The sequence below is a fragment of the Schistocerca americana genome, chromosome X, assembly GCF_021461395.2.
Source record: "Schistocerca americana isolate TAMUIC-IGC-003095 chromosome X, iqSchAmer2.1, whole genome shotgun sequence".
NCBI classification, from domain to species: Eukaryota; Metazoa; Arthropoda; class Insecta; order Orthoptera; family Acrididae; genus Schistocerca; species Schistocerca americana.
Genome location: NC_060130.1, coordinates 625,045,626 through 625,072,335, shown reverse-complemented (window position 1 = coordinate 625,072,335; position 26,710 = coordinate 625,045,626). Strand labels below are relative to the sequence as shown.

General features: G+C 39.7%; 1 protein-coding gene across 1 annotated transcript in view; it reads right to left on the bottom strand.

Annotated features, from left to right (window-relative positions):
* The window catches only part of LOC124555753 (hemicentin-1-like), an 817,128-nt gene that overhangs the window by 535,778 nt on the left and 254,640 nt on the right, over window positions 1-26,710 (bottom strand). Inside the window, exons 13-14 of the mRNA XM_047129776.1 lie at window positions 14,057-14,177; window positions 13,762-13,937 (exon numbers count right to left, since the gene is read on the bottom strand). Of these exons, the coding sequence (XP_046985732.1) occupies window positions 13,762-13,937; window positions 14,057-14,177 (297 nt within the window). The remainder of the gene's footprint in view (window positions 1-13,761; window positions 13,938-14,056; window positions 14,178-26,710) is intronic.

Sequence of the window (26,710 nt, the reverse complement as noted above, 5' to 3'; positions counted from 1 at the left end):
TTATCCTAGTGAAAGAAGCTACTAAGGTCATAAACACAAGCATGGGAATTCACAACCAAGATACAAGGTACAAAAACCTGTTTAATGGAAGATTAACTTTAACAACAAAAAGTCCCTCTGTCAAAGGAGCTGTTTTTAATAATTTGTTGGCTTATCAAAAAAATGCCCCTATAACTTAGATCTAACATGAATAATAATGTAGGAGACAGTCCTGTGCTAGAAACAAGTATAGTAATTGTAGTATACTGTAAAATATTTGTCATTTGTAACTATAAAAAATTACACATAGTTAATTATGACATACATGTAAAATTACTTGTTATGAGCCATAAATAAATCAGTAAATATCTGTGAAATGCATATTAGCACTGACACAATATTTTAAATTGAAAGAACAATCATTTCTCTGAAAAATAAAAATTCCACTGAAGTAGATTACATTTCTAACAATCTCTTGAAATTAATTCTATAACTGATGTGCTGAATCATACTTTCAGTGCATCCTTACAACAAGGAACTATTCCTGACAGACTTAAATTACTCTTGTGAAACCCTTCACGAAGAAATGTGACCAAAATTGATGTTTCAAATCAACAACCAAAATCCCCTCTGACAGATTTTTCAAATATATTGGACAAAGCTCATGTGAGAAGTGATTTTGTAACATCTAGAGAGATTTAATATCCTCAGGAAATGCCAATTTCATTTCTGAAAAGGCCTGTCAACTGAACAATCACTCTATGCTTTTATAAATAAAGTCTTGGTATCCCCAAATGGCAAAATGGTGACAACAGAATTGATTTGTGTCTTGTCAAAAGCCTTTGACACTGTAGATCATCAAATACTATCACAGAAAACTAACCTTTTAGAAATAAGTGATACATCAAATAGATAGCTTCAGCCACACTTCAAAAATAGGAAGCAGAAAGTGTTATTAGATAGTGTAGACAATTTTTGTAGTAGCTTCGCTTCATCAGAGTTGAAAATCATCAACTGTGCAGTGCTATGAGGATTAGTTCCTGGTCCTTTACTGTTCCTGATATTTATAAATGACATACCACAATGCAGAAACATACACTGAAATTTTACCATTTCTGCAAATGATGCCAACATTCTGATTGATGGTCACACCCACGAAAAATCTTCAAGGATTTATTAACAAATTTCTCATGGATTTAGTGAGATGTATTAGTGTAGATGAGCACTAACCATTCAATGTGAAACACAGGCAATAGAAAAAGTTCTTGGGTGTCATAACTGATTGCAGCATGAACTGATCACATCATACACAGTAAAACCTCATTAACACAAATCCAAAGGGACCGAAAAATCAGGAGTTCGTGTTAAAAAATTCATGTTATGTGAAAAACACAGATTTTAATAAGTATACATGTACAGCAGTACACTAATGTGTAATACACTACACTGTCAATCTCGTTATTGTAGACTTATAACACTATAAGGTGATTGTAAAATTACAAGTACTCACAAATTATGTACGTTACTTTTTTGGAAAAAATTTGGTCATGGTTCACTGACGTTCATGGGAACGATCATATTTTGTAATTTCACGACCAGTTGTAATGATAGCATCCCTACACCCAGCAGTGACGTCAGATGTTGAAGCGAAATCTTCTAAACAGTCCAGGGCTGTAAACATCTCCTGATCTGTATTCTCTTCCTCTTCACTTTCTTCTAATGGCCCTTCTTGCACCTCGTTCACAGCTCTTGGCACACCCGATTCCACAGAAGCACATATGGCAACATCATCGTCTACACTAATGAATTCTTCAAAACTAATTCCAGGGTTCGCAACATCCTGCAGAACTGTCCATTCACCAGGTGAAGTGGCATCTTCTAACTCGTGGACATCTTCAGTGTTGCTATGTCTCCAAGCTCTGTTAAAGCACTTCCCTATATGATGTGACAATACAGAGTTCCAGGCTGCTGCGATGAGTTTTATTGCGTCAAGCAGATTCCAATTTGGGGTTGTACTATTGTTTTCAGCAGCACAAATTGCAGCTCTTACAAGTCACTTATGATAAGCTATCTTTTGAGAGAGAGATTATGCCTTGGTCCAAAGGCTAAAAGCAGCTTGTGGCGTTGGGTGGAAAAAACTGAACCTTTATGTTGGATAGGTTCATATCATGAATGTTATGGGCAGTACATCTGTCCAATGTAAGAAGAGCATGTCTATTTTGAGCAACCATTCGATGTTGAAACAAAGAAGTCACATGCGAAATGATGTGCCATCGATCCAAGCTTTCTTGTGGTGAGAGTAGATGCAAGGTAAAGTGTCCATATTTATGTTTTTAAAACAATGTGGTTTCTTGGATTTACCAATAACCCAGGGGTGAAACTTCTCACTGCCATCAGCATTACAGCACAGTGCAACAGTCACACATGACACGTGACACTTATCACCTTTGATCCCCAGGGTGTGATTTGGAAAATGATTGTAGAAAAATCCAGTTTCATCCATGTTAAACGCATCACATGAGGCATACTTTTCCCTCACTCAGTTGAATTCATACAACCAGCTGTTCATACTTTCTTCATCAACTTTATTTGCTTCACCACAAATTTGTACAGCAGTAGGGGAGACTGCAGAGAAGAGGGTGTAGGTGCAGGATGAGGGAAATTAAAATTCTAGGGCACGGGTGGAGGTAGGCGTAGCACAGAGTACTGCATAGATGCATGAAGGGTTTGTACCAATGGAATCTTGCATGGTTTGAAAAACAAATGTTGCTGCAAAACATGAAATGTAGAACACAGAATGCCTTTTGCTGCTGTGCTAACTCCATCTCCACTTGACACAAAATGGGTAAATAATGAGCTTGCAAGTGAGCAAGGAAGCTAGCTGCACCAGGTCAGAACTGGATTTGAAATTAGTTTTGTTTGATGGTTCATGATTTCCTCTGAGTAACTAAAATTACAGCATTAACGAAATTATTAAGCACAAATTGCATTATTTTTGTTAAACATAACTCAAATCTATGTAAAACTATCAGTTTCATAAAATTTAATGTTTTCTAAGAGAATATCATGCTCCACAAAATCAAATGCCTTAGACAAATCACAAACTGCTTCTTTGTCATGAAATACAAAGTAGTTGAAGCAGCATCTTCCCCCCCCCCCCCCCCCTTCCAAGTATAAAAACAGCTGTATTGTTTCTTGTGTGCCTTTGCAATTGAGAAGTCAGCTGGTCTGACTGCCATGTGCAGAGCCTGGAGCCAGTTTCTCGAATCACCAGAGATTTTCCTTTGGAGTGAGGACTGGAACCGGGTGCATACTGTTTCCAGATCACTGTGAAGTTGCTGAATTAGAAGTATCAGCTCAAAGATCTCAAAAGCTGACAACAGCTTGGAGAGCTGATAATTACTTTGGTAGAACATGGAATTTATAATTATGCAGTCATATCTCTTAGTCAACACACATGTAACATACAGGATGAAATGGAAAAATGGGGGGAGGGGTGGAGGGGAAGAGAAAATCTTCCCCACTGGAGTGGTGGGTGGTGTTTTTGAAGAGGAATTCTCTCACACTTTTAGTGGCCAATGCTGTGCGTAAAGGAATCATGTACTCTGATAATGTTTCATAAGAGAAATCAGAGACCTTACAAGAAGCTTGTTGTGAAGACACCTTATGCAAATTATTAGTCTATCAGAAAAAAAATCGTAAGGAGTTGTACATGGTTCAACATTGTCCCTGTTATATGTAACTATTAATGTTAATTCAGTCTTATTTGCAGATGAAAATGAAATCCCCAAAAATTACAGAAAATGTCAGAAATAATTTAGAAGAACCTGAATGTTGGCTCCATCAAAATCAACTAAAACGTAATGTCTCTAAAACCCAGGTGATGCAATCTGGACATAAATTATCAAAATGGGGAAATAGAAAACAACTTGCAATGAATAGATCACAGAGGCAAACAATGTTTAGACCCAAATCTTGAAAAAAAATTAAATTTGAAGGTGCACATCAGCTGATTAACAAATAAATGAAATAGCATAGCATTTGCAAAATGTATTTTGTCACATGCCATAAATATGAACACCGGGCAGATATTGTCATGTCAAAACCATAGTCAAGACCAAATCTGAAGGCAGGATCATCAATGAACTACAAAACTTAGAACTGAAAGCACATTTATTACTGACACCAATGAACAGACATAATAGAACTAACTTCCTGGATGGGGAGTTCAGCTATTCATACAAACATCAAATATTCCAGAATGCTGGTATTTACACAAACATTGAGTATTCCAAATTAACTAAAATTACAAACACAAGGCAGTAAAAAAATGTTCCAAATATGATAAATACTGAATAACAAAAAGTTGTTGATGCTCAGGTAAGAACTGCCAACCCAAAGCATACTGACTAGTAAGTCTAACCACAACACCACACTGCATAGATCATATCTTGGGGCATTGGTCCCTCTCCTGGAGCAACAGTGTCCCATTGTTTCAAAAATTCTCATTGGAGCCCCAGCTATAGCACTCAGCATCAAGTTCTTGTCAATGGCCTTCTGTATGGTGGAGCTGGCAGATCTTCATGTTCTGGTTATGTTGTTAAATCCTCTTCAGTATTATGAGAATTGAAGACAGCCCCTACTCTCAATGCTTCATGACAGCCAAGTGGTTTTTAGTTTCCTTGAAACCCCCATCATCGACCTGTGCCTCTGGACTGGAGTGGAGCTTCATACGAAAGACACGCACAATGTCTCTGTGCTCTTGTCTCCTTCATGAAGGGTCATAATCCTCAATTTTATATACGATGTCCAACAAGCAACAAAGAAGGTAAGAACCAAAGTAGCACTTGAGTAACATTTCTAATAGTTCTAGTTTCCTCACAGGAGTACATATTCAAACCATGTCTCCCAAGCTATATATCACTGATTGGTGCTTAGCATTGTAGCACTTTCATTAATTCTCCTGGGCATCCACAGTTCGTATGTGAGCCAGCTGTCTTGCTTCTTTGATCCTGGTGATTAGGTGTTTCACATAGTTGCTGTGAGTATCATCCAGTTCAAAAGAAATGATGAAGCAGCAAGATTGGTGTGAAGCCTGTAGTGCATTGCTTCACTGTTTTGTATGTGAAAATCATGATGGGCAGTATTGTATCCCATTCTCTCTGTTCCAACATCAACATACATCAAGAGTATATCTGCCAGTGTCTTAAAAGGGTGTGCTGAAAGTAATGTCTCCAAATTTTTCATTCTGTTATCAAAATCGGTAGAGGTATTACATGTTATACATATTACTCAGCTTACTTTCTTGCTCCGCTGACACAAATTGCAACCCTCTGCCACTACAGAGGTCCAAACTATAGTGTGTAACATGGCAGTGTGTAATGTATTGCCGGCCGAAGTGGCCGTGCGGTTAAAGGCGCTGCAGTCTGGAGCCGCAAGACCGCTACAGTCGCAGGTTCGAATCCTGCCTCGGGCGTGGATGTTTGTGATGTCCTTAGGTTAGTTAGGTTTAACTAGTTCTAAGTTCTCGGGGACTAATGACCTCAGCAGTTGAGTCCCATAGTGCTCAGAGCCATTTGAACCATTTTGTAATGTATTGATGTTAATGTGTGAGAAACAGCTTGCTATAATAGAGTTATGAACTCACAAAATTTGTCCACACATGGAACACTCTCTGCTTCAGCATGACAATGCTAGATCACTCATGAGTGGTATGACATCAGCAACATTTTGATACTTCAGGTTCACTGTTATCAATCAGCCTCTATATGGTCCCCACTTGGTCCCAGTCAAATTGTAAACTCAAAGAATGGCTTTGAGGATTTCACTTTGGTATTGATGAAGCAGTAGAAGCAGAGGTGAGACTGTGATCAAAAAAGTCAAACATTCTACAGTGGTAGTATCAACAAACTGGCCTCTCTCCGTGGGAGAAATGTGTTCATCATCAGGTTACTATGTTGAGAAATAAATATGTAGACACAGAGAATAATGATGTAGGATGTTTATAAATTTTCTTTCATTTAAAAAAGCTTTAAGAGTTATCAGATAAAAAATTTGGAGGCATTATTTTTCAACATGCCCTCATATTAAAACATTCTGTTAGGCCATTTGTGTGTGGATGGTGGGTAGTTGTCATTCTGTGGTGGATGTCACAACGTGAAACTACCTCTAATACTGATCTTCAGCACTCAGCACAACTTTAGTCAGAGTGTAGCAGATAAAATATGCAGTGCAGACTAGTATAGATTAATTCCCATTTGTTGGTTTTGAGAAGCTCCAGAAGAGGCCAACTTCAATTTGATGGAACAGTGCTAATGCAGGCAGGATTGACAGTACATGCCCTGAAGGTATTTGGGGTATGTGCTTCACAAATCCAAGGTGAGTAGGTGTTGGAGTGCCATAGAAAAACTTCAGGGAGGCTCAGCATAAGTTTGCTAGGATGATAAGGAACCATTTCTGCCCATTGGATCATAGTTCTTCTTGTAGAGTGCTTTGTTAAATAATCAGAATTCTCCTTTGGTCAGTTCCTCCTTCTTCATAGCTTCTATAGTTTTCAAAAGTGCTGGATCTTCCCTCTGAACAGTAGCAATGTCATTTAATGCAGTGATGATTGAGATTTCATGCACATTGCTGTATTCTGTCAAATGATTCCTTGAAATTTGGTGTTTGTGTTTTCATCTGCTTTTGTATACCACTGTGATGTCACACTCCCGATCCCTCAGTAACCATTGTGCCAGCTGACTTCATGGATGCATTGGGTTACTCAGCCAGGAGAGAGAATGATTATCTGTCACAATAGTGAATGGTTTGCTACATAAATATGCCTGGAACTTGTTGATGGCCCAAAGAAGGGACTTTTTCTTGGTTGTAGGGTGGTTTCTCTCAGACGCGGAGAGTATAATGGAACCATAAGCCGTCAGCATTTCAGCACCTTCCTGAGTTTGTATTAGAACTGCTCTTGTGATTCTTCAGTTTCTCCTGGCGTATTTGTTGCTCAAACAGTTCATCAGTGCACCTGATGATGGCGACATGTCTGATTGCCGAAATATTGTGCCCGTTGGACACAATGAACTGGCAGTATACCCTTGGACTGTTTGAGCAGAACTGCTCTTGCTCAAAATCCAAAGCATTTCTTCCATCTCAGCATTTTCATCATACAGTGCTAGAAATAGAGAAAGTATCAGTGCCTCCTTAAGGACAAGCAAAGATCTTCCTTGCATCTTGTTCCAGAAAAATTTGCCGTCTTCCTGCAGTAATTAAGGCTGTCCATCATGTGTTCAAAGCCAGCTGGACCATTGCACAGTCCAAATAGCATAACTGTAAATTCATAGAGGCCATTAGGAGTTACAAAGGCTGTCTTTTCTTGGTCAGCTTCATCAACCTTGACATGCCAGTGCCCTGTATGCATGTCCATAGTTGAGAAATCCTTTCCTCCTTTCAAGCAGTCTTGGGTGTCGTCAATATGCAACAGTGGATAGACACCTTTCTTCAAGATTTTATTCAGTCATTGGTAGTCAGTGCCATCGTTCTTCTTCACAGGAGAGGACCAAGAATTCTCTGAAGGTTCAGTGATGTCATCTTGCACTATCTTCTCCACTTTCTTCTGGATTATCCATTATTCAGCTGGTGACAACCTATACGAGTGCTGGCTAATTGTTGAATGATCACTAGTGTTGATACTGTGCTCTACTATGGAGTGCTTGGTCTGTCTTTTCTCCACCCCTGCCTTAAAAAAAGCTTCCAAAAATTCACATAGAATGGCTATCATTCACTGATGTTGTTACTCAGTCAGGCCAGATCTTATTGACAGTTTGACAGTAACTTCCTCCCCTGCTTTGTTTGTTGTGGTAATGGAGCACAATCCTTTGTGTATGGCACTGTCCTTTCCTACACTGGGTCAGCTGTCCTGATGCAAAGACCTTTAGCAATGAGTTGTGGCTTCCTGAGAAAATTAGTGATCCGAAGTTCTCCTTGACCACCTACAATTCTTACAGTCGTTGCTGGAATGTACATTTTTTGTGAGCCTGAATAGTTTTTCTGCAATCAACAAAAGTGTCATAGTTTAACTGAGACTCTACTGATGACTGTAATTTGTGTTACTAGTAACTGTAGGAAGCTGCATACTAGAATAACATCGTGACTACATTCCTGCTGAAACGACAGATTTGAAAGGCAGTGCTCTGACGTTGATAGTTATTCTTGCAATATATGTTCCTGTTGGCTGGACATATTTACCTTTTGCCACCTTCAGCACAATTTTTTATGTGTGGTGAAACATCTGTCTTCCATAGATGCTGATGATAAGCTTCTGATATTACAGAAAAAGAAGCCCATGAATTGACTAGTGCTCAGACAGGATGGCTGTCAATGATGTCCCAATGAGCTTTCCTGAAATTCTGGTGTCAGTCGTCCATGGAGAATTTTCATCCATCACAGCCTCACCTCCATAGATGGTTGCCTCACCTAATTTTCCTGAATGCCATGACTGGCTGAGTGGCTGGTATCTCTATGTGGTGTCAAGGAACAGCTACAGAATGTTGAGGAGTTATCACATCCATAGTACATCAATGGACTTCATCCCACAGGTCAGCTATAATTGTCTGCTGTCAACTGGCATGAATAAGAATGTTGTAATGGTTGACACCTTTTGATGTAATTGGTGTCAAACACTTGTCTTCTCTATCTCCACAGTAGTATATGTGTCCAAGGTTCCCACAGTGGAAACATCCCAGCATGTTGTTCTCCAACCCCCAAATGTCCATTTTTCTATGGTATGCTGAAATTGGTGGAGGAGTTGGTTTTACCAGCACTGGTCAGAGGCTGGGTTGTCATCTGATGGTTATGGCATAAATGTGAGTTGGCCAAGCCTGTTCTTCATGGCTTGTCCAATTGGTGGTGGACTTGGTCCCCAATATTGATACACGTCTTCTTCAAAATTCAAAGTTATCTCCAAAAATATGGTTCAACATTCATGACCGCTGTTTTTTGTGTACCCATGACATTTCTGGCTGCCATATACAGCTGTATCTCTTCCATTATTATCCAGCATATGCGAGAGGTGAGCTTATGTTGGTCTTCCATAGTTGCCATAGGGACCACATTTGGTTATATCTCTTTCATATTTCTGTTATACTACTTTCTGTTGCATTTCCTTCATTCAGTTGCACCCTTTGATGAATTCCTCCATTATTGTGACAGGCTTTACCAAAAGTGCTTGGTACATGTCTTCTGCAACATCAATTGTGAGATTTTGTTGGCTTCTATCATATTCAGAATTATGACGTAGCCTACCATAAAGCCAAAACATTATGTATGACTATGTCATTCCCTCCAACATTATGCTCTGTCCTTCAATTGTTTTTCCACTAAGTGGACTTGTTACTTATTGCCATTGAATATTTCCTGCAGTTTAGTCTGGATGTTTCCTAGTTGTTGAGGTTCTGTTTATTGTTATCAAACCATTGCTCAGCTGTGCCATCCAAGTAAAAGTACACATTTGCCACACACATCATGTCATCCCAACTGTTGTATTTGGTCACTCAATCACTCAGTCAATCAGGCATTTTGTCAGCTCCTGACTGGTGTATCTGGGAAACACTGATGAGTGCCTGATGTGCAGCTGACTTATTGCTGTTTTGGAATCTATCTGTCTCCTGAATAAAGGAATCTTAGGAATTATGTGCTGCTTGTATTCCAGTTTATGTCCATGTAGCCAACAGCTTTTATATTGCCTGATTGGAGCCATTATGATGTTTTGAAGTACCTGGCATCTACACCAAACAATATCATGTCAAAATTACAATCATGTCCAAATCCATACACAGTTTTGTCAATGAAGTACAATACTTACAAGGGGACCATTTGACTTGTTAATCACGGATTTTGATGAGTCTAAGGTATGGTGTAGAAGGACATGTTATGCGTTCCTGGCCAGCAGTTTTTCACACAACAGCCAATACTTTCTAAAAAAAATCGATGATGAAGTTTTTTGCACACCTCTTATGCCTGTAATTTTAGTTGCATTCTGACAAAGCCAGTGTAATGGCTAAGGTTCATGGTTAAAAAGCTTGCAGTATGGACTCACATCAGTGCCAATTATCCCACCCTCTGATATTTACTTTTACACTCAGGTTAAAATTTTCATGGAAAAGTTCAAAATTCTTCCAACTTGCTAGACTAACAGAGAAATCACTTTGAGGCAATATTTTGCATCAATTTAGTGCATATGCTTTCACAGGGATGGTCAAATATGTATGGTTTGCACTGAAGTTGATCAAAGAAAGAAAATCTTTTTCATTTCAAATGAACTGTGTTTTTTCCGGTACCTCTTCTGAAACATCCAGCTGCCTGCAAGGGAGTAGCTTTTGTAAATGTGCATGGTGTTCTAAAATTTGTATTTCAGTTGCTTCTACAATAACTACGACCTGAAATTCTGTTCTAACACAGAAAGTGATAGCAGGTAAGATGATTTTGTAATCTATTGTGCAACAAATGGAAGACATTTGAAGGAAGTTTGCTGTAATGCTTGATTTATTAGTAAAATGTCAATGGCAAAAATGACTATTTTAGCCACTGTGCTATACTTGGTTGGTCGAGCCATGTGAGATACACATAAAACTTCATCAATTCTCTTGGGAGCTAGGGACCATCTGACAATCTACTCCTAACCAGGTACTTAGGACAGGTCCCTCTACAACATATTCAAGTGTCATCAAAATCCATGATTAGAAGCTCTGATGATCCTATTGTTAGAACTGAAAGCACATTTATTGCTGACACCAACACAGAGGCACAACAGGAATGACCTCTTGGATAGAGAGTACAGCGTTTTATACAAATGTTGAATATTCCAGAATGCTGGTATCTATACAAACACTGATTGTAAAGTAACTTTTTGTACTTGAGGCCAGGACAGTGCAACAGCATAGATGGCATCTTGTACACTAAACATTTTTTTAAACTCAGTTACATCACATTCAGTATTTAACAGGCCATGAATGAAAGAGCTTCTATGAAAATGTTAAAAGTTCTGGATTACCCCTTGATCCATTTGTTGAATCAGTACTGTAACATTATGTGGGAGAAGTATAGCAAATAAGTTTCCAGAAACTAACTCAGCTACTGGTGGATGTGCTTTACAATTGTCCAAAAGAAGGTTGGCTTTGCTGTCTACTGGTAAACTATTTTGAAGCTTTCTTGCGCCATGGCACAAAATAATAAAAAACCAGTTTTTGAAAAGGATGGTAGTCATCCACACATTTGATTGAGCGTCATAATGAACAGGCAAGTTTGTAACATTCTTAAATGTCTGACACGTTTTTCAGATTTACCAATTACAAAAGGAATCATTCAGTCACTTCCAGGTGCATTAGTACATAGCAAAACCGTCACTCGGTCTTTCGTTTTCTTTTTAAACCCTTTAGCCATCTTTTCACCTCCACCAGTTAGAGTAGATGTTGGTAATCACACTGCCATAGTGGTCCTGTTTCATCAGCATTATTAAGCTGGTCAGTTGCTAGGTTATTATCTGTGATTATTTCTTCAAATTTGTATTTGTATTTTTCTGCGGAGTCTTGGTTTGCTGAAAGCGTTTCTCTAGTTAATCAGGTATTTTAACTCTATGCCAAAACTTAAAAGTTTCTGAACAAACCATCACAAAAATTGCATCACTTTCTGCAATAGTTGAATCTTGTTTGAATTTCTTTCCCTTTTAATTAATCACTGGCCACATTAGGAGCTTTCCTTTTGAGCATACTCCACTAAACCATTTTTACGATACGCTATCTAATTGTTGCAATATTGGTTTTTTAATGTTTGTCTTAGGAAAAGATTCTGGGAAAATTATTCTGCATGCTGGCTCTTATTCTGGTTTTGTTACTGAAAGTAAACTTGTATTTAGGTGTGAGAAAAGCAGCAGTGACTACCATTCAGAATGAACATTGTCAGTTTCAAGAAGTGGTTCACTGAACAGTTCTTGCCATATCTTGCTTCGAAGTCAGTCATTGTATATACCATGCCAGTTACCATTCAGCTGTTACAGAGAAAACAAAACGCCAGGAACACAGATATTGTGCTCTGGTTCAAAATTAAAAACAGTCAGCACTGTAAAAGCCAGCCTCATGTTAAACTCCTGCAGTTCGTTAATTTACACAAGTCACACAAAAGAACATACAAATCTGACTTTCTTGCATGTGAATATGCTTACAGTTTTGTGTTTACCCATGTACCACTGTCAGTATACTCTGACACAATTAAATTGGGCACAAGTTAAAGGCTATGTAGGTGAAAAACAAAATCACTTCTGATAACACTGAAAGGCTAGTTCATGAAGCAATAGATAACATCTTCTTTCAGCATGGGCACACACTGTGCAGCACACTGAAAATCTTCAGAAACAAGACTTTGATAGGGAGATGAAGATGAATATAAGCTTGAACCTCTCATCCTAAATTTACTAACAGATGGTTTGAACATCGACCCAGATAGCAGTGACGTAGACTTTGGAAAAAAGTATAGTAATAATACTTCTTGGTTTTAAAGACTCATGATTTAAGAAATGTGTTTGTCAACACATAAATTGCCTTCATTGGTTATGAATCTGTATCCTATGACGTATGCAGACTTAGGATTCTACATATTGCCCGAGGAGAAATTAAGCTTTTCCTTGCATGTTGGATGCTCTAATTACTTATGAGAATGCAGCTGGATAAAATAGTCAAAAACTCCAATATTTTGACAATTTTTTCCCTGTCATTTTCAAGCCACAAATTGGAAAATGCCTTAAAATGACAGAGAGGGTTAACTGTCAAGATATCACTGATTTTTTACTTTATCAGTCAGCGTTACCTCTAGTTATTGACAGAAAACAGTTAATTGTTTCCTTGTTCAATGCATCACAAATGCTGTCCCTCATTGTAACATTGACCAAGTTAGTTTGCACTCATAATGCTCATTGACAGTGAAAAATATGATACATACTGATAATTTTTACAATAGCCTTTTGCACTAGTCTTTGCTACCAGTATTCATTTTTACGCACAGTGATTTACATTTAACTATAGTCAAACACAACTACATACATGCATCATACACATTTTTAAAAAATTATATGGAGCAGAAGCAGTTGTCAGTTTGAAGTTAATGTTGGTGTGCATTAGTTATTTACTTATAATACAGTCCAAATCACAGTAAATGACAATTATTTCAACCAGTCATTAGACAATAGCTATTTTGAGGAAAATTGTATCTAATATCTTCATAAAGCTGTGTCAGCTGTTCAAGCCTCTTGACATCATGTGGACTATTGCTATGGAGCACTGGATGCAATGACAAGGTATGAAGTAAAATTTCTCTCATGTAGACAGTTGCTCAAAATCAGTTTTAAAATTTATTTTTCCCCTCATAGATTTGACAGTATAATATGTTGCACCATAGGCAAATGAACCCGATTGTTGTCTGCAGGAACACAATTTGGCAATGGGGACTTTGTTTGCCCTTTCTCTGCCACCATACATGTGCAGAACTCATACAATGTACACTACCCTATTACTCAATCTCTATGTGTGGAAGCACCCTCCTATGTGATGCAGGCTAGAACAGTAGCAGAGGCATAGTGAACACTTCTAAGTGGTTCCAAACCTGGGATGGTGACAGACCATGAGGCATTCCAGACTGTTGGATGCCAAACTAATGGAAGTCTACAGTGATTAAACTAATGAACTTCAGTAGTGTTTCTTTTGTTAAGCCAATCACAGATGACTAAACTACACATTACAGACTTACCTCAGATTCAGAATAAATCAATTCTTTTCCATTGCGGTACCAATGTACTGTTGGAGTAGGAATTCCTGTAATTAAGCACTTCAGTGTGACTGCATTACCTTTTTCTATGAACAGCTCTCTTTCAAGTGGTGTTATAGTGGGAGCTTCAACATATTTTACAACAGATTGAGCTACATCTGTAAAAATAAAGGGAATTTATGAACTGGAAGTGGATGGTTTGGTCAAATACATCCCTTAAATGAAATAGTATTCTCTTTTAATTGCCATGAAACAAGTGTCATGATGAAAATATTACCTTTCTGTTCTCCTCTTGTGCCTTCACACTTGTAGATGCCTTCATCAGAATGTGTTGCATTGTCAATATGCAAGACTGAGTGACTGTAATGATTTGTCATATTTGTTTTTGTGTTGTGACCCTAAAATATAAATCCAAAATTAGTTATTTATCAATGTCCATTGTCATAAGGTTTAAGTTACACTGTTTTGAGGTCTAATACAGTTTAACTCACCTTCCTAGAATATTACAGTACACATTCTTTATAAAATGTTTACATGCATGAAATACTCCCAGAAAAAAAAAATACTGGGACAACATTCACACTGCTACAACTTACATCTTATACCATATGATCTATTACTGTGGTTCTAAATGTAATAATGAAAAGAAATACATTCATTTATACGTCTATGTCCTTATGAATAGTTACTGGTTTTCTGCTTATTGCAGTGAAATTCTGGAAATCCAGTTACTTGTTAGATTTGTGTTATTAAAATTTTTTATTTACCATACTTCTTTAAGCACCATGTCATTGTAATAATGGAGTAGGATCAAAACAGCTGTGGATGAAGTAAATATGATCACAGTTTTGTTCAAACATGGTTACGGAAATGTTCAACATAAGTTCAGCACTGACTGTAGGAACTGAGATTTAATGCCTCTAAATTGTCCAGTCTGACTCTTCCAATCTCTCTATAAACATTTCTAATGATATAACACTCTTACTTATTCTCAGGACTATCAATAGTTCCTAAGGATTATCTTAGAATGGCAAGTTCCACTGTCAAATTTTTTTGAAAGTTATGTCTATTACATGGATCATACGGTGTGTAAAATTTACAAAGTTAAGGTCACCAAGAAGGCACACTTTAAGACAATTATTCAGAGGGTAGTCATCACTGTGATTCCAAATATTCTTAGGATAATTTCATAGACAGTAATATTTAAAAATTTAGTTGGCAGATAGCACCATCAGTAGAGAACACAATGACAACAGCACAACTACAAACAAAATTGAGGTGATATAGCTAATAACAGGTCATTCACTGAAAATAAAAAAAGAAAAGAAAAGAAAAGAAAAACACAACACCACCCTTAGAAATGTAGAACAGTTACTGAAAAGAGATAAAGAGAATTTGGTTTGTTTTTGTTTTGCTTTTCAGTTATTAAATGAAACAACAAGTTTACTGTTACCAGTCACTGTTTATATATCTCCATGATTTCAAAGGTTTAAACCTTCATCATCAGGCGTATTTACATTTGTTAGTATGGCATTTCTGTGTGTGTTGTTTTATGATTTTTCAGAGGAACATTTAAAGTTTTCAGTTATTGTTAGTTCTCACACAAACTCATGAATTTCTACTTAATATTTTTCCAATGCATTACATTTCTGAGATTAAAATGTCAATTGCCTTCTGTTATATCCCCCACATGGTTTGCACAATACAATGACTGTACTGCTAAAGTAATCACTCTACAATGAAACATTTCAGAGAAAACTCATGAAATATTTAAAAATAACTTTTGTGTACCATGATCCCAAAATTAAATCTAGAAGTCATACAGGGGCACATATTTATCTGGTTAACAAAAGAGCAATGTTGTGTACAAATAATATCTTAAGCTCTTACAGTTAGCAAGGAAGAAACAACCTTCACTTTAAGAACACAGTCTGGAAGGATAAATGTATGTTGATAGTAAGTGGAAACCAACAGCCAAATATGTGGAAATGTAGGTACCACAGTCAGCAACAAAATTTGGTACCACTCTCAGCACCAAAATTTCAGAAGTGTCTGAAGAAACTGCTCAGTTTTTTGTTATTATGTTACCATGCATATTAAGCATTATAATATTAGAACAGTCACTTATTCCATTTTTGACATGATATACAGGAATGCATCAGAAACATACTGGGGCAAACAAAGAAATCTTCCATCAGCAAAATGTATCTAGTATGTCAGACATCATAATAGGACTACAGAAGACTCTATGTGTGTATTGGATACTTGTATGGATGTGAGATGTGAACTATGTAAAAAAGAAAGAGGAAAGATTTGGAAGCATTTTGAACTACATTAAAATTTAAATAGAGGTGAGTAAAGAAATCAACAGAAAAACCTAAACAGAAGATGGGACAAAGCATCCAGGACTTGGGACTGGAAGGAGCGAAAGAGGGCAAAAAATTAAATAAGGAAGGTAAGATTTTAATGTATTGATGGCATTATAATCATTAGAGATACAACACTATTGGGTAACTCAGGTGGGCAATGATAAGGCATGAAAAATTGGCCATGGCATACCAGAAGAAACCATCCCCCCATAAATTATAAGTGACTTAGGGAAACTACAGTAAAGCTAAATCAGAATGGCCAATGGAAAAGTAAAGCATTTTAAATTCTGTGCGAACACACTCTTCATTGATTAAAGCCATCCTGCTAGCTGAGTATGTCACATGTTAGAATGTTCAAGATTTCATCATATGTTACATGTTAATATGCTGTCTTAATTTTGCTTCAAACAATATTTTTTCTGTACATTGTGGGTGATACTTTGTTTTCACATCTAAAACATTTATTCACACATAGGGGTGTCTTTATAAAGAAAAAAATCCCAGAACAAAACTAAAATCAAATATAAAGCTGATGTTGCCTATTCTTAACATTTCACTGATGACTTACATTCCATCATGTCCTGTTGTGCCTCCCTTGAAGTATGGTCCTGAATAATTTACCCACTTAATCCCTAAATACTCCTGCTTATCCCATTTTCATATATGTCATATATAAACTGGTATTTTTAAAGATAACATCTGGTTTCCGTTTAAGTCCGCTGGGACTAATGTTTGCTGTTTCTTGTGAACCCCTCTCTCCCAGCCTCCAACCTATACTCTTCCACCATAATTTATCTACATCAGCTCTAAGTAATCTATCTATCTGTATGCTTTCTTTTCTTTCAAAGATATTAGATTTTATTTTTAATGGCCAGGAACACTGCCATTTACTTTTTGACTGTAACTATTCTGGTCTTGCATCATTTGCTTTTACTATTTATTTCTGTAGTGGTCTCTGTGTCATGGGGCATCACTTCCTTCCTTTCATTTTTGCTCTTTTCTTGTAATTAAATGTTTGTTGCTGTAATATTTCCTGGGTTATTTTAATTATTCTGAGACATATAGGTTATGGTTCCTACAGTATCCTGGTGTGGTACCCCACCACAATTCAGCTCTACTGCATCACATTCAGCCTTCTGGCGGCTGCCTTGTCACAACTCGGCTGCTGGAAAGTAAACACAAGATTTCACATCTGTAGCCAGTAAATATAAGGGTATTTACTGGCAGACTTACAGAAAGTACGGCACAACACCACAGTGCAGTATCACTCCAGGCAGTGCCACAATTACAAACTTATTTCCTACACTGGAGACAGCTCAAGTATGCTTCTGCTAGGTGTGTACTTAAGCAGCCATGCGGGGGCCACAGCCAGCAGTTATGCAAGTTCCAACAAGAGTTTTTCTGCAAGTTCCAGCACTGGCTGTCTCTGCAAGTAGCCAAACCAGCAGCACACCCATTTGCAACCAGAAGGACATTGGCTGCAGCACACTCCCTAGTCATCTCACTCTCACCATGAACTGTCATTGACCACTGCCTCGTGAGTCCAGTGCTTGCTGGACACCGCCTGCCTTGTGTCCTTGATCTGCTCAGCTGTCACCACATGCTGCCATTGCTCACTACAGGCCCCTGCCTCATCGGATCAACAGTTGTGAATGCTGTGTGACAATCCTACTTCAGTGATCAAACCTAGACTCTGACTGAACCTTGTTACACAGGGTGATCTTATTTCTTGCTGTTTAGAAGTGACTCTTAATCACATTCTTGTCATCATGCAGCAAATCTTTTTTTCCTAAAACTCATGTTCTTTATTACTGTCTTAATAATTATTGGTGGCACATCAATTATGTGCTCTCCCCTTGTGCTCACAGATATAAAATTGCTGATGAGGATAAAAGTTTTATGACACATGTGACACTGATAGTTTGTGTGATTTTTCAGTGCAGCACTCTTCTCCACGAACACCATGGACTCACCAACATATTCATTTAGATAAAGATCTGTATGTGATACCTGCTTATCCACAGAACACCCCAGCTGACCACTCAATTTCAGTTGAACCAACATGTTGATAAATGGTAATTTGCTTTCCCATGCTACTTCCTTTGTACACATGAATTTTGCTTGTCTGGAATCACGTGGAGGAAGAACTGATACAATTCATCCAGTCATTGAGCCAAAATTTTAAAAAAATATATACGTTACCCTAATACAGGCAGCCAAAGAGTGGATGAGAGGAGTAGAGTTTAAAACTTGTTCTTCAACAATTTCAATAAGAACTTAGAAATACTTGGTGAAAATGGAGAGCCCATGTCTGTGACATTGGTCTTTTTGTGCCCACTTTACAGAAAGTAAGTGGACATTCAAACATGTGGGAAAAGTTTGGTAATGCCACATCTAAAGATGAGATTAGGTTAGTGTTCAACATCACATTGACAACAAGGTCATTAGAGACAGAACACAAGCTTGGATTAGGGAAGGGTGGGGAAGGAAACTGGCCATGACCTTTCCAGGGAACTGTCCTGGAATTTGCCTGAAGCAATTCGTGGAAATCACAATTCATGGAAATCACAATTCATGGAAATCACAGAAAACCTAAATCAGGATAGCCAGATGTGGGTTTGAACCATCATGCTCCTGAATGCGAGTCCAGTGTTAACCAATGTGTCACCTCACTCGGTGCTATGTGTAAAGTGGTCAACTAAAAAAACCACTGCATTTGCTGTCAACATCTTTGTAAATAAAAATAATGTATCTAGACAAACCAAAATGTAATTTACAGCTAACTGCATTCCTTTGATTGTACTAGGGAGTACCTTAGAGTTTCAGCTACGATGGTTACACAGGGTGTTCAACAATTCATATTACAGAGGTGTTGGGGTTGTAGAGTGGACTTAGTAAGTAAAGTTTTGAAAAGAAACCCACATCCAGAACTGTACTGTTTGCATACATCTGGCAGACATGGCAGGCAGTAATCCATAGTTGTTTGCCGCCAATGCTGCTGTTTATGGGAAGATATCAAAGCAACTGTGGGGCAGGCTGCTAGATTTGCTACCATTATGTTCAAGAAATATGCAAGTGTTACGGAGATGCTTTGGGATTTCAAATGAGAATCCCTGGAAGCAAGGTAACATTGATTTCGAGGCATACTATTGAGAAAATTCAGAAAACTGGCATTTGAAACTGACAGCAGAAAAAGTCTACTGCTGCCAACACTCATTTCATGTAAGGGCCATGAAGGTAAGATAAAAGAAATTAGGGCTCATAAGGTGACTTACAGACAGTCATTTTTCCTGTGCTCTATCTGTGAGTGGAACAACAAAGGAAATGACTAGTGGTGGTACAGGGTACCCTCCACCGCATACAGTATGGTGGCTTGTGGAGTATGTATATAGATGTAGGTGCTGATGTACACAAATTGAGAAGAGGGCACTGTTATCAGTCCCTGTTGTAATTATGATATTACAGACCATTTTTCTCTGATTACAACAACTGTGAAAGACTGGTTCCTTCAAAGGTAGGAGGGTTGACTGTGATGCTCCATGGATGGGTTGCATTCTCATCTTTATCATTTAGAAAAGAACCCAATCATGAGTACTCAAACCATAGCCCATCCCATGGGCTGCTATAGACCACACAGTTCAGAGTTCATTGCTTCTGCTGTATGCATTCCGTGAAGTGGAAGATTTGAAAGTGATACAATATTCAAACTTGGCATCCAAACAGTACATTTCCAGACTTGGGTTCCTCATCAAAACTTCATCTACTTTGTCCCTTCTACAGTCTCTAGAAGCTTGTGGTAGAAATTTTTAAATACTCTATAGAGACCAAGCTTAAGCAACAATAGCTTACTAAGGCCCACATCAGGTCCCTCTTGTGTAATTACTGTGTAAAGAATGACAATGAAATGGATGTGTATCAATGTTCATCTGCAGAGTCAAGGAAAATAGTTACATTATCTTTATCTGCTGATAAAAATAACTAGTCTGTCATTATTGTGGAAAAATTGGATCCTTTGCATCATGGCTAGTCTAATAATGGACTTCGGTATTGAAAACATTCTGAAAATAAAGTGTCTTGCTGGAGGTTTCTGACATATGGTGCTGTTTGAGGCTTCCTCAGTGTAATAAATGCTTGATCTCTTCACAAGGGCTGCATTCAATGGTGGTGTTCAAACTGCACAATACTTCCATGAGTCTGTCGCTTGTCATCTGAGATGCTCCTGATGCGCTGCTGTTGTTACTTGGTAATTTATGCACTTGCTTGCTAGAAAAGTGCATAAATTGGTGAGCCACATTGGCAATGTATCAGTAATACCTATAGATGCTTAGCAAATATCTCATGGACATTGTGAAGGTTTACATAACATCATCCAATGCAATGCCCACAACCATTCAATTATTTAACATCTTGTTCCACTGGTAATTTTCATGACTGGTAGCTGTTGTGGACTCAAAGTGATGTTCCCACTTTTATTCAGAGACAAAATGGCACTGTCATTCTAAAGTTGCTCAGAAAGATTGATTACTGACACTCAGAATCTGTTTTTGTAGCAATTCCGTGTCTTTGAGTGAGTAATTCAAACTTGTGTACTTGTCATTATTTTGATTAGACTGGTGTACATTTGGGCGATGTTTGTCATATTTACTCAGTCCCAGTGAAGCTGAGCTGAAAAAGCCAACAGAGTCACAGACATTCTAACAAGCCATTGGTAGCTCCTTCATTGAATATGTTGAATGCCCTCCATCCAAATTGTTTTATCAATGTGGGGGTCTCAATTTTGATCTGGTCTCACAGTATTGATGAGGTGCCACATCAAGCAAAACTGGACATTTTCTCAGCAAATATAGCATTGGACAAATGTTCCAATCTCTCTGAGAAATTATAAACCTGCACTAAGTGAATGACAGCCATGGTTTGAGAGTACCAAATGTATGCTATGCACATGGCAGACAACCTGCATGGATTCTGGGCACCACACCTTATATAAATAGCACATTAAGTTCAAAAACTGAAAAGTCAGCAATACCAGCATATAGCTTCATGAAAAGGCACATAATTGGCTTTGAAGATACTTTATAAATATCTCATACATCACCTTATTGGGGTCCTAAGGTGAAATAAGCTGCAGAAATTGGCATGTCAACAAATATATTTAATATATACAGCAACCATAATTTAATAGAGACAGTTAGTGTAATGTAAATAGATCCTGGGGATAGATACTAGAGATGGAACATTCACAAACAGCAAAAATTAAAATACTTAATGTCAGATGGGAGATGTATTTCTAGGGCTGTCCTGCATTCGCCTTCTGCTCCCTAATTTTGGCCCAGACAGGGAATGGGTTTTGGACTTCTTCCATGGGCAATTTTTTTTTTTTAAAAAATCCCCCATCCAGTAGATGTCAGTCCATCTGTAATAAGTCATACCATCACTATATCACAGGCAGTAGTTAGCCATCTGCTGGTAACCTGTAAAAGCTGAAGTTTTCCTCAGGTGTAATGTGGCTTAAACAATGAATGTTCTTGTAATAACTTCAAGTTGAACAAATATATTTCAAGGAAGACGCAATACGTGAAAGTCACAGATCATGTAAACAGAGTAAGACGCGTGTACACTTTAACAGTTAAATCATAACTGAGACCAAGTCTAGTGGCCGCTGGATGGCTGGCCACTTAGGTGGCGCTGCTGCTGCATGGCTGGCAGACAGCGCTACATGTAGAGGACGCGTGTAACGGCGTGGAAGTACTTTGAAAGACTGGCGAGTCACAACACTTTTCCCACCTTTGAATTTTTTGCACAGGCCTTGATGGAGGTGGCCTGTAGATTGTTAACATCGATAGGTGTTGTTTGATGGGCCGTAAAGTCTCGAGGAGGTGGCTTCCCGTATGGACGAAAGTGTCCCCAATGATAATGGGTCAAGATGACAGGAGACATGGGGGTCGAATCTGCTGGGGCCCCGTGCACCAATCTGCCCGTTGTGGCAAGTCTGGTTGTTATAACAGGAGACATGGGCGATGTGTCCGCGTCCGTAGGAGAAGGAGGCGATTAGAGTTGCTCCGACAGATGATGATCATCTGGTTCCTGCATGGGCACATCTCCTGGTGGTGTCAGTTCTTGTGCTGGCACCGATATGATGGTGAGAGGACTGCATTGTGAGTAATAAGAGATTCCAGTATCCTGAGAGTCTGGTAGAGCCAAAGGTGGTGTAGTGGCATCTGGAACAGGCGTTGCCAGCGCACGAGGCTGAAGCTGGTCCAAATGATGCACTGCAACACCCGTGTCCGTCTGGATTTCATACAGGCGTCGGCCACGGTGTCATAAGATGCGGCCAGGACTCCATTTTGGCCACCTGGCATAAACCCGTACCCATAAAAGGTCGTCGTCGGTGAACCCGCCAAGCGAAGGCACCCACGGCCGTGCGGTGGAAGGCCGCAGAAGATGAAGTAGTGTGCGGGGCTGTCGGTCATCTAAGAGCTCAGCCGGGCTGTGGAAGTCCATGGGGGTGAAATGGTAAGAAGCCAGAAATTGGAGAAGCACATCATGAGCAGCAGAAGAAGTCAAGAGTTTCCTCATCTGAGCCTTAAATGTGCAGACCAGTCATTCAGCATCACCATTTGACTGTGGATGGAATGGAGGAGCTGTGACATGCATGACACCGTGACGGGCACAAAAATCTGCAAAATCGGAAGAGGCATTTGCGGAGGATTATCAGTAACAAGAGAAGAGGGAAGGCCTTCCAAAGAGAAAATGCGAGCTAGAGCATTGGTGGTTGCTGCGGTAGGAGGCGACGTGCAACGGACAATGAAAGGAAAGTTAGAGTAGGCGTCAATCACAAGAAGCCAATAAGTACCTAAAAAAGGTCCCATGAGGTCCGCATGAATACGCTCCCAGGGCTTCTCAGGTGAAGGCCATGGTGACAAAGATGGCTACGGGGCGGCGGCCTGTGACACACAAGAGCCGCAGGCAGGGACCATGTGTGCGATTTCAGAGTTGGTGCCAGGCCAGTACACATGACAGTGCACCAGAGATTTTGTGCGAGAGACACCACAGTGCCCTCGGTGAAGGAGGCACAAGACCGAAGCACGCAAAGACACAGGTACCACAACACGCGGCGAAGCATTTTCGGTGGAAAGGAGGATAACACCATCCCTAGCCGTGAGGCGGTAATGCAAAGCGTAGTAGTTCCGCAATGGATCAGAAGTCTTAGCAGACAGACGATCTGGCCAGCCCTTCTGAATACAGTGTAAAACCCGGGAGAGCATAGGGGCAGAACCCGTAGCAGCCACCAGCCGGTCCCCGGTGATGGGGAACCCGTCCACAACCCGCTGCTCGGCGCTATCCAGGTGGAAACACAAAAGTTCGTCCCTATCGAATGCCAGATCAGGACCCATGGGAAGGCGAGACAGTGCATCAGCATTCACATGTTGAACCGTCAGCCAGAAATGAATCTCATAATCGATATGAGACAAGTAAAGAGCCCAACGCTGGAGACGGTGTGCAGCCTTGTCGGGAAGTGACGTTGATGGATGAAACAAGGAAACAAGTGATTTGTGATCCGTAACAAGATGAAATTTGGATCCATAGAGAAAAACACCAAACTTATGAAGAGCATAAATAATGGCCAAAGCTTCTTTTTCAATTTGAGAATACCTTTGTTGGGCATCCGTGAGCCTTTTGGAGGCATAAGCAATAGGTTGTTCAGAACTGTCAGAAAAATGGTGCGCAAGGACTGCACCTACCCCGTATTGAGAAGTAACCGTGACAAGAACAAGATGTTGGTTGATAAGTAGCCAGGCACGGGGCCTGTTTCAGCATAGTCTTCAATTTCTGGAAAGCCGCATTGCATGACGCGGACCAGTGAAAAGGCACGTTTTTATGCAACAGGCAATGCAATGGCTGAGCTACCGAAGCAGCAGATGGTAAAAACATGTGACAGTATGCTATTTTCCCCAAGAAGGCCTGCAGTTCCTTAACAGATGTAGGGTGAGGAAGAGCACCAATCACAGCGACAGTTTGCTGAAGTGGACGAATACCATCCATAGAGAGTTGAAACCCCAAGTACGTGATAGGTGCCTGAAAAAAGTTTGATTTCTGAAGTTTACACTTAACACTGGCAGTCTGTAAGACATGAAAAAGTGTGCAGAGATTTTGAAGATGTTTGTCAGTGGTGGAGCCAGTGACAACAATGTCGTCCTGGTAATTTATACACCCAGGGACAGTGAGCAATAATTTTTCTAAGAATCGCTGAAAGAGAGCAGGGGCGCTGGCAACCCTGAATGGCGATCGTTGGTATTGATAGAGACTGAAAGGCGTGTTAAGGGCCAGAAACTGCCGGGAAGCAGTGTAGTGAGGACATTGATGATAAGCTTCTGACAGGACAAGTTTAGAAAAATACTGGCCTCCAGCAAGTTTAGTGAATAATTCTTCAGGTATAGGGCAAGTGTCGATAAGGCATTGAGCATTTACAGTGGTTTTGAAATTGCCACAGAGACGAATATCACCATTTGGCTTAGCAATGACAACAGGAGAGGGCCACTCATTGGAAGTGACATGCAGTGTCATCTATGGAGAACCCAAAAACGTGAAAGGCATTGAAACCAAAAGGATTCTCCGCGTAACTATGGTTGACCACAAATATGGGAACAGTGCGAATGGCAGATTTGTAAGATACCTCAGCATCAAATTGTCCCAAGAGAGAAATCTTCTGTTTATTATAAGTCCGTAATTGCCTAGTGACAGGTGACAGGATTGGAGAACCCAACTGAAGATACGTCTGAGAACTGATGATAGTGGCAGCAGAACCAGTATCCACCTGCATGGGAACATCTCGACCAAGTATTGGGACAGTGAGGAATAACTTCCCTGAAAGGGAAGAAGTACAATTGACAGACAACACAAAATCAGAATCAGCGTCATGTTCACGAACATCATGTATGCGGTCGGATTTGCAAATGGATGACACATGACCCCTTTTTTTTTGCATTTGTGATACATCGCCCAATGTTGTGGACAATCTTCTTGTGAATGTTTCATAAAACACCACGGACATGAAGGAAGTTGCCATGGGTTTTGCTGCAGTTTCTTAGAGGTTTGTTTACGGTTAGGCCGAGGCTGTGCTTGGGAGCATACTGTGGCCACGTCGGCCGGCGGGGACATGCCACACGCTTCGTCAACATCGCACAGAAGTTGTATTTCCCCAATGTTGCCCCATGCCTCTATTTGCGCTCCAGCAGTGCGAGAAATTTCAAAAGACTGAGTGATGGATAGGACTTCATCTAGAGTCAGATTTGCCAACTGAAGGGCACGTTGCCTAACTTCTCTGTCGGGCGCTGATCGGATAATAGCATCCCGTGCCATGGAATTGGCATAGGATTCTTTGTGAACTTCAGTAACAAATTGACACTTTCTACTGAGGCCGTGAAGTTCAGCAGCCCAAGCACGATAGGATTGATTCGGTTGTTTTTGACAACGATAAAAGGCAAAAAGAGAGGCTACCACATGCGTTTGCTTTTGAAAATAGATGGACAGAAGTGGGCACATTTCAGCAAAGGACAAAGTTGCAGGATCTGCAAAGGAGCCAATTGCGACAACAACCGATACATTTGAGGTGAAATCCATGAAAGGAACAGAGACTTACATGTTTGTTCGTCCGTGACATGAAATGCCAAGAAGTGCTGTCGAAGACATTTTTCGTAATCAGACCAGTCTTCCACCATCTCGTCATAAGGAGGAAAAGTAGGTACAGACAACGACGAGAGACACCCCACATTTGATGCCGCGATGAAATCACGAATCGTATTTTGTGAGAAGCGTTTGCTGTTCTATGAGATGTTGCAATAGTTGCCATGGAAACATGTGGGTCAATGATGGAAAAGAAAAATCCCATCCTCGTCGCCAATTGTAATAACTTCAAGTTGAACAAACATATTTCAAGGAAGATGCAATACATGAAAGTCACAGATCAAGTAAACAGAGTAAGATGTGTGCACACTTTAACAGTCAAATCATAACTGAGTCCAAGTCTATCGGCCGCTGGCTGGCTTGCCGCTTAGGTGGCACTGCTGCTGCATGGCTGGCAGACAGCGCCGCATGTAGAGGACGCGTGTAACTGCGCGGCAGCACTTTGAAAGATCGGTGAGTCACAACAGTTCTACAATGATGCTGCCTGGGAAAATTTTGGCAACAATCCCAGAAGATATTACAGTTTTGCAAGTGGTTGGAAGATTTGCTTGCTTAAATGAAGCTCAGTCACTTCTTGTGGCAGCAGAAAGTAGAATAACATTCTTCTGTTTTCTTGCTTTGGTCCTCTCTCTGCATTTGGAAGCTTTCAGTACCTTCTTAATATGATCTATTCCATAACTGTTGGAAGTGAGAGTGTTCTTTGGATAATTGAGTACTACCAGTAGATTTCTACCATCACTCAGTTCTCAATATGCGTATGTGGACAATTTTATCAAAGCTGAACATCACTATCCACCATTCCATGGGTTTCCCTGGCGGCTTCAGACTGAAGTCCTCAGCAACCAGAGAGTTTCCAACTGGCGCACCAGTTCAGATCC